The 9,596-nt window shown below is 44.5% G+C and overlaps 1 protein-coding gene across 1 annotated transcript; it reads right to left on the reverse strand.

Moving 5' to 3' along the window:
* Positions 1–5,670: 5,670 nt before the first annotated feature.
* Positions 5,671–9,567, reverse strand: PHOSPHO2 (phosphatase, orphan 2). The gene is made up of 2 exons (XM_044303295.1): positions 9,396–9,567; positions 5,671–6,875 (listed from the first exon to the last, which is right to left on the reverse strand). Exon 2 carries the CDS (start codon positions 6,850–6,852, stop codon positions 6,136–6,138), a length of 717 nt encoding a protein of 238 aa, XP_044159230.1. The 5' UTR covers positions 6,853–6,875; positions 9,396–9,567; the 3' UTR covers positions 5,671–6,135.
* Positions 9,568–9,596: the final 29 nt, after the last annotated feature.

Genomic DNA, 9,596 nt, shown 5'->3' on the forward strand with positions numbered 1-9,596 from the left:
CTACCAGATAAAACAGTATGGTGGGTCTACTGCTTTCAGAACTGTCTGTCCAAAGGTCAGGTCTGCAGAAACAAAGACATTTAAACGATAATGTTTAATCAACGTATTTATACCTGACCAAGTAGCGGCCCTACAAATTTTGTCAAGAGAAACGCCAGCTTTTTCAGCCCAGGAAGAGGCCATTGCCCTGGTGGAATGGGCCCTCACGTTAGAAAGCCCCGTAAGGCTTATTAGGGAGTAACAACGAACAATTGGGCCCGGAGACAGAATGTTCCCCAGCAGCTGTATTTCCAACGGTTCCTCTAGGGCTAGTTTCTTCAGGATGGCGAACCAGCCTCTCTTTGGCTAGTAGGGAACTGTTAATATCATGGTTACTGGAACCCTTAGAATTTTTTGCAGGACCTGAGGAATTAGGGTCCATGGTGGTAAAGCATATGCCAGGTCCCATGACCATTTTATCGAAAAGGTGTCTACTGCCCACGGTTTTTCCCTGGGATTTAGGGAGCAAAAGCATCCTATTTTTGCATTTGTCTGAGAGGCGAACAGGTCTATCTGCGGTGAGCCCCATTTTTTGCAGATCTGTTGGAAGATTTCTTGGTTTAAAGACCATTCCCCTGGGTCCAGTGTTCTTCTGCTCAGATAATCTGCTTCTACATTTTCCAAACCCTTGAGATGGACTGCTGTAATTGAGAGGAAGTTCTTTTCTGCCCAAGATTATTTTTTCTGCTAGTCGTATTTTGGGCCTCCCTGATGGTTGTGGTATTGTCTGAGAATATCTTTAAATGTTTTCCTCGTAACATGACCCGAGATACCTTTAGGGTCTCCCAGACCGCTCATAACTCTCTGTAGTTTGAGGATCTTTTCCCTACTTCTTCTGACCACCTTCCCTACCAATTTGTGGAGGCTACTTTTGCCCCCCATCTGCAGCCACTTGCATCAGTCATTATCTGTATCTGTGGCGTTGTTCACCAGGTTACACCTTTTAGTAGATTTGCCCTTTCCTTCAACCAGTTCAGATCTAACTTTACGTGGTAAGGGATTCCTACCTTTTGTCCAGAGATGACTGTTTTCTGTTCCATTTTCTCAGGATCCAGGATTGCGTTACTCTGGTGTGGGCCTGACACCATGCTACTGCTGGAATGCAGGACGTCATCAGTCCCAGGATGCCCATAGCTTTTCTGATAGAGCACTCTTTTTGAGCTTGGAAGTTTTTTATTCTCTCCCTGAAAGATTCCATCTTTTACTGTGGGAGGGATGAATCTAGTATTAACCCCTAAGAACTTCCTTTTTGATGATGGTACTAGGCAGGACTTTTTTATGTTTGTTATCCGGCCTAGCTCTGAAAGTTTCCGTAACACAAATTTGGTTTGTCTGGATGTTTCTGGTTTTGAATTCCCGACTATAAGGAAGTCGTCTAAGTAGGAAAAAATTAGTAGCCCTTCCAGTCTGAGCAGGGCTATCATCTCTACTACCAGTTTTGTGAACACCCTTGGGGCTGACAAAATCCCGAATGGGAGAGTAACGAATTGAAAATTATGGATTATGCCCTTTTTGTCTTTTAGTGCATATCTCAGATATTTTTGTGAATTTGCATGGATGGGGACATGGTAGTAGGCATCTTTTAGGTTGATGGATGTCATATATGCTCCTTCCTTGATTAGTGGAATGATAGATGATATTGACTCCATCTTAAATCTTCTGTAAGTTATTGACTTGTTTAGCCCTTTTAGATTTTTAATAGCACGGGAAGAACCGTCTGGTTTTTGGACTACGAATTATCGTGAGTAAAAGCCCCCTCCGTTTTCTAATTTGGGTACTTCTATCACTACTCCTAATTGTTTTAGCTCTACAACTCCTTGCCAAATTTTTGATAGCACATTTTGATTGTGAGTAGTTGTTTGGTATCTTCTTGGAAGATTTGAGGAAAATTCTATCTTGTAACCATCTCTAATGATATCTAAGGCCCAGGGATTTTGGGTGACCGATTCCCACTGGGTCAGAAATTTCTTCAACCTTCCTCCAACTTTGGAGTCATAGTTTGTCATTTTGTTTGTTATGGGGATTGAGGAGAAACCTTCTGCCTTCTGCCCCCTGCCTCCTTTTTGGTAACTCCAACGTCCTGTTTTGCCCTTACCTCTGTAAGGCTTAGGCTGTGAACTAAAGGGACGAAAAGGCTTCCTTTTATTCTCCTCAGGAAAACCCTTTTTCTTATCAGCTGCCTTCTCTAGGATAGCATCTAGAACTGGGCCAATATGTACTCTCCTGAGAAGGCGATGGAGCACAATTTTGCCTTGGCTGCCCTGTCGCCTCCCCAGGATTTCATCCATAGAGCTCTTCTGGCTGAATTTGACAGGGCCCCACTCTTTTGCAGCAAATCTGACAGATACGGCAGAAGCGTCTGCTAGAAAAGCTGTTGCTGACTTAAGGAGGGGAATGGAGTTTAAAATTTCCTCTCTTGGGAGTTTTATTTTTTATATGGTCTTCTAAACTCATTGAGCAAAATATACATGGACCTGGCCACGGAGGTTGCCGCTATGTTTGTTTTCACCCCGAACATAAAGGCCTCCCAGATTTTCTTCAAAAGTGCATCTGCCTAACTTTCCATAACTGTGAGGAATCCTCGAAGGGCAGGGAAGTTTTTTTTAAACACTTTTGCGACCTGAACATCGATTTTTGGGGTCTTGTTAAAGATCTTGGTTTCAGACTGGTCAAATTATCTATTTTTAAATTCCCTGGAGACACCCAACCTTCTTTCAGGATCTGTCCATTCATCCATTATCATGTCCCTGGTGTTTTCATTGACCGGGAATACATGAGACTTTTTTTACACGTAATCCCCCAAACATTACGTCCTGAACGGACCGGGGCTTCTGGATATCCTCGATACCCATGGTGGCTCTAACAGCCCCTAATAATTCCTCCATATCTTCAGAAGAAAAGTAATATATTTTTTTTAATTAGCAGGAGCCTGCATAAGGTATAAATTCCTACCTCTCAGTTGGAGTTCCTGAGAGTATGTGGTAAGGCGAGTTCCACACCTGTTCACATGGTGAAGTACTGCATGGCAGCCATTGTTGCTTTGGTGCTGTACTGGTGGGGCCCAGTACCAGGGTGGCTTTGCCAGACAGCGGGGGCGCTGTTTGACTGCTGGGTCCCGCTGCCTGCTGGGGCGGTGCTGCTGCGTTGGTGGTAGTCATGCAGTGAGGCAACCTTGTTGCGGTGAGTGGGCCTATGCTTTTTGATCAAATTGTATACTAATGTAATGCCTCATGTATAGCATAGGGGTAGGTATACGATAAATTGCACTGAAAAGCGAGGTTAATTATGCTGAGAAGCAGTAGATAAAAGCATAGTATTGAGGATGTGCGATCCAGTTCTTTTTCTTATATTTTACAAATATTTTTATATTTACTAACCTTTTCAGTAGGTGTTGGTTGATAGGTTGGGACATTTGGCAATGGCTGATTTAGTAGAAACAAACTGACGAGAAAATCCTAGGATTTCTCTACATTCATGTATCAGTTTGTCAGATGCCACAATTATTCAGACGTCCATAGTGTATTGCGGATCCGCAATACACCCGGCCGGCACCCCCATTGAAATTCCTATTCTTGTTCGCAATTGTGGACAAGAATAGGACATGCTCTATTTTCTTGCGGAGCTGCGGACCGGAAGATCGGGGCCGTGCTCCGGAAATGCAGATACGGAGAGCACATAGTGTGCTCTCCGCATCTCTTCCGGCCCCATAGAGAATGAATGGGTCCGCACCCGTTCTGGATAGTTGCGGAACGGATGCGGACCCATTCTACTGACGTCTGAAAGGAGCCTTGAGGGTCCTGTTCTTCCCATCATTTAATTCTCAATATGTGGCTTCCTGGTTACCACCATATCAGAACATAATGTACTGGGAAAACAAAAGCAATACACAATTAAACAAAAGGAGAGGTCATCATCTGCCAAAATATCATGTTTTATGTCTTCTGTACCGATACAAAAATGTTAATCTCAGAATTTGCTCCATCTTCTATACAAGACATATGAGGGACAGAGAGAAATAGAAAAATGCTGACGTCTTCTTCAGGATAGGTCAGACCTACAGTACAGACCAAAAGTTTGGACACACCTTCTCATTCAAAGACTTTTCTTTATTTTCATGACTATGAAAATTGTAGATTCACACTGAAGGCATCAAAACTATGAATTAACACATGTGGAATTATATACATAACAAAAAAGTGTGAAACAACTGAAAATATGTCATATTCTAGGTTCTTCAAAGTAGACACCTTTTGCTTTGATTACTGCTTTGCACACTCTTGGCATTCTCTTGATGAGCTTCAAGAGGTAGTCACCTGAAATGGTTTTCACTTCACAGGTGTGCCCTGTCAGGTTTAATAAGTGGGATTTCTTGCCTTAGAAATGGGGTTGGGACCATCAGTTGCGTTGTGGAGAAGTCAGGTGGATACACAGCTGATAGTCCTACTGAATAGACTGTTAAAATGTGTTTTATGGCAAGAAAAAAGCAGCTAAGTAAAGAAAAACGAGTGGCCATCATTACTTTAAGAAATGAAGGTCAGTCAGTCCGAAAAATTGGGAAAACTTTGAAAGTGTGCCCAAGTGCAGTCACAAAAACCATCAAGCGCTACAAAGAAACTGTCTCACATGCGGACCGCCCCAGGAAAGGAAGACCAAGAGTCACCTCTGCTGCGGAGGATAAGTTCATCCGAGTCACCAGCCTCAGAAATCGCAGGTTAACAGCAGCTCAGATTAGAGACCAGGTCAATGCCACACAGAGTTCTAGCAGCAGACACATCTCTAGAACAACTGTTAAGAGGAGACTGTGTGAATCAGGCCTTCATGGTAGAATATCTGCTAGGAAACCACTGCTAAGGACAGGCAACAAGCAGAAGAGACTTGTTTGGGCTAAAGAACACAAGGAATGGACATTAGACCAGTGGAAATCTGTGCTTTGGTCTGATGAGTCCAAATTTGAGATCTTTCGTTCCAACCACTGTGTCTTTGTGCGACGCAGCAAAGGTGAACAGATGGACTCTACATGCCTGGTTCCCACCGTGAAGCATGGAGGAGGAGGTGTGATGGTGTGGGGGTGCTTTGCTGGTGACACTGTTGGGGATTTATTCAAAATTGAAGGCATACTGAACCAGCATGGCTACCACAGCATCTTGCAGCGGCATGCTATTCCATCCGGTTTGCGTTTAGTTGGACCATCATTTAATTTTTTACAGGACAATGACCCCAAACACACCTCCAGGCTGTGTAAGGGCTATTTGACCATGAAGGAGAGTGATGGGTTGCTGCGCCAGATGACCTAGCCTCCACAGTCACCGAACCTGAACCCAATCGAGATGGTTTGGGGTGAGCTGGACCACAGAGTGAAGGCAAAAGGGCCAACAAGTGCTAAGCATCTCTGGGAACTCCTTCAAGACTGTTGGAAGACCATTTCAGGTGACTACCTCTTGAAGCTCATCAAGAGAATGCCAAGAGTGTGCAAAGCAGTAATCAAAGCAAATGGTGGCTACTTTGAAGAACCTAGAATATGACATATTTTCAGTTGTTTCACACTTTTTCGTTATGCATATACATCCACGTGTGTTAATTCATAGTTTTGATGCCTTCAGTGTGAATCTACAATTTTCATAGTCATGAAAATAAAGAAAACTCTTTGAATGAGAAGGTGTGTCCAAACTTTTGGTCTGTACTGTACGTCCCATGACAGCGTTTCTCAACTCCAGTCCAGAAATATTAGCCAATAGGTCATGAGGAGAGGATATCCCACAAAGATCACCTGTGCAGTACTAGGGATATCCTGAAAACATGGGGTCACTTGAGGAACAAAGTTAGGAAACATGAATATCCATGAGCCGTTTGGCTTGAGAAACCATGATGAGAACAACTGCAGAGAAGACCCTGACAAAGAATCACTGTACTTCACCAATATACCCAACTATTGAGCAAACGATCATTAGGAGACATTTAATAACACTTTGGGTAGATATACCGACTGTACTGGACAAATTGCAGGATACACCGCCACCAAAAGTTCATCATGTTAATGTTAGTTGCAGACTATATCTGTGCCGCTTTAGAGTCCATTTATGATGTCACGGCAGAAGCTTATTCTTCCACCAAGTGCTTCAGGTGAGACAATATCTCGCTCCCAGTTGACCACACACTTATAGAAGAATCAATGAGCTCGATCTCCTTGGCAATTTTCTTCTGTAAGGTGTAGCCCTCCCTGGGCATGGCGATATCACCTTTCTTCAGGAATGTTACAGGGCAGAGGTCATTGCTTCCATCACCAATGTAAACTATTTTCGAGTAGCGGACTCCGTTTGACGTCTGCTTGGCCACAAACTCTTCCAGTACTTTTCTCTTGCACAAGTTCTTTGGGCAGGACGCACAATGGTGGATGTGGAAATTCTGCACCGTGAGGTTCCCAAAGCGGTCGAAGGTTGCAGGGTTTGTGAAGACCTGATCGAAGACATTGTTCACGCAGGCGTGGGTGAGAATCCAGTCAATGAAGATTGTATTGGAATCCGAGATGATTATGCAATCAAAACGCTCTTTGTTTTGGCCAATGAAATGAAGGAGCTCCGTCATCCCGGGTGTATAGGGTATAGCGATCATGATTCTCTTCATGTCATCCTCGCGGATTCCCTGTTCTCCTAGGTAGGTGAAAACCCTACCCATGTACTCCGTCCATTTCCCTTTCTCGTAAGAGTTCTGTAAGATGTTTGGGAGCTTTTTATCTGGAGCACACTGGATAATCCACGTGTCACTGTTATCGTTCACAATGGTGTGGTCAAAGTCAAACACCAGGAGGATCTTCATGTCTGCAGGATGACGATCTCCACCTATTGATAAAAAGGGTTAAAGATAGTCAGATATGTGGTCAAATGGTTAATTGACGGAACAGACAATATATTTTTTTCTGTCAAAGAACTACTCAACTTAACCTTACTCTCCCCGCGTCCACCGAACCTTTGCACGCAGTTGGAGAGACATCTCCTAACCAACAGGGAGAGACTTGGGCCTCATGCACACGACCGGTGTGTTTTGCGCTCTGCAATTTGCGGAACGGCGCGGACAGCCATTAATATAACTGCCTGATCTTGTCCGCAAAATGGACAAGAATAGGACAGGTTATATTTATTTTGGACAGCATCTTTTGCGGCCTCATTGAAGTGAATGGGTCCGCATCCAAGCCGGAAATACTGCGGCTCAGATGCGGACCAAGACAACGGTTGTGTGCATGAGGCCTGACACTGTGGGGGATCCGGCATCACTCACATAATGACTTATCCTCCCCACTCTTACTGAAGAGCGTGATGGCTGAGCGGTCAAAGATATATAAGACACAGGAGCTTAGGTTCCCTCACCCTAACCTACCTCTGAATCTACTGCAGCCCTACATTCATTCCAATATGACGGAGCCCTCTGGTGTGTGGCCTCTCCTAACTAATCTTACGTTCCGTGAGGTTTCTCTGCTGGAAGGCAGGTTAGGGTACTTTCACACTAGCGTTTTTCTTTTCCGGCACTGAGTTCCGTCCTAGGGGCTCTATACCGGAAAAGAACTGATCAGTTTTATCCCCATGCATTCTGAAAGGAGAGTAATCCGTTCAGGATGCATCAGAATGTCTTTAGTTCAGTCTTTTTGACGTTTTAGGACGGAGATAATACCACAGCATGCTACGGTTTTATCTCCGGCCCAAAAAAAAGAAGACTTGCCTGAATGCCGGATCCGGCATTTTTTTCCATAGGAATCCATTAGTGCCGGATCCGTCCTTCTGGTCCGCACAAAAAAATGTGAAAAATAAATAAATGCCGGATCCGTTTTTCCGGATGACACCAGAAAGACGGATCCTGCATTTCAATGCATTTTTCTGACTGATCAGGCATTTTTAAGACTGATCAGTCTTACAAATGCAATCAGTTGGCATACGTTTTGCCGGCGACGGTACTGCCTGCCGGATCACTCTGCCGCAAGTGTGAAAGTAGCCTTTTAGACTGGGAAAAAATTCTCACCCAACCCAGGGTCCAGAAAGCCCCATTCTTACATCTTTTAGACTTTCGGAGAGACATCAGGCGTCTCATCATACCTCTTGCCCCCCACAGAGAGGCGTCCTGGATTGAAAAACTACTGGTTGTAACTCAGCTCCCTAGACGGTTACTACCCCTAACATACAAGTCACTCCTATCTTCTTTACCACCAAGACTATACTTCTTGAGCTCTCGACCAAACTCTCGGACCCGGAAAAAAGCTTTTATACTTTTTTTTAATTTTGAATGCAAACAGGCAGGGCCAGCAGAGGACGATCCCGTTCCCTGGCCCTGTCAATCAACATGCGGAGGGGGCGTCTTTAGGATCGAAGGATGCGGCTGCTACCAGCAAGTAGCCGCCCTACTTGCTGGTAGCAAGGTAATTTGCATATTTTAAAATTACGTTTTTAACAAATTCTACTGGACCAAAATGATTATTTAGCTTATGTATGCAGAAATCGCAGTGTAGGGATTATAAGTAAACAAAAAAAAAAAGGAGGTTTAGTGGGGTGACAGAAGCCCTTTAATAGATGTATTAAAATACAAGAAAATTCATACAAATCGTTAACTAGATGGTACAAAACCCCAGAATATTTACACATGACCAACTCGGACATCTCTGATCTTTGTTGGGAGGTGCGGGCTGGAAGTGGGCTCCCTCTCTCATATTTGGTGGCACTGCCCGACCATAAAAGCCTTCTGGGCAGAAATCAGCTTAATAAAAAACAGAATATGCTCCACAAACATCACATCGGGCCCCAAATTGACATTATCATGGTGCCCAAACAAGACCATCACTCCATCCAAACGTAACCTCTCCACCATGCTCATTACAGCAGCCCGCCTACTCATCCCATGCCCATGGAGGATCCATGCCTGGATTGCAAAAAGGCGACCAGATCTACTGCTTCGAGGAACTAGCCCACTGGGAAACTCCTTCCCGCGCGACATTCCTGAAGATTTGGGGCCCTTGGAAAGCTTATAGGGAATTTCATTAATAGTTCTCTCTCTCTCCCTCAATTGACGTAGACGCGTTTCAGCTCAATGACAAATGCATCTCTATAGTGGTCTCCATATTTGTACCTGGACGACGTCCAGTAAGCTCCAGACACTCCTGACCACCATGACCACCATCCTCTCTTCCATCATATGTCACCAACCACAGCAGAAGGTCACTCCTTCAGGACCAGATCTCCTATCGCTCCCCCCTCCTCGTTTCTGTTCTAACACTTCTTCTCACCTCTCAGACATGAAGGTATAATACACTTGCTGGACTAAGATGAGGGGTTGTGAGGATCTTTGTGATACCCTCCCCCTCCGAACCTGGAACTTACCTGGAGGGCTAGAATAGCACTTGGGAAACAGCTCAGGTGGATAGCATGCACCTCTCCAGTTGTAATAACCATCTGCAGTATTGCTGTTACTAGTGGGTGAACATACGTTTGTGATAAGAGATTTGGCAAAAAAAATAAAGTACGCCGCGACGGTAGAAATAACTGAGCATGCGCACTGTCCGGCTTCCGCAGGCGTCGTGA

This window comes from Bufo gargarizans, chromosome 8, assembly GCF_014858855.1.
Source record: "Bufo gargarizans isolate SCDJY-AF-19 chromosome 8, ASM1485885v1, whole genome shotgun sequence".
NCBI lineage: Eukaryota > Metazoa > Chordata > Amphibia > Anura > Bufonidae > Bufo > Bufo gargarizans.

What these genes read in the sequence shown, in the direction of transcription:
- PHOSPHO2 (XM_044303295.1), bottom strand. Translation starts at nt 6,852, where the DNA reads ATGAAGATCCTCCTGGTGTTTGACTTTGACCACACCATTGTGAACGAT.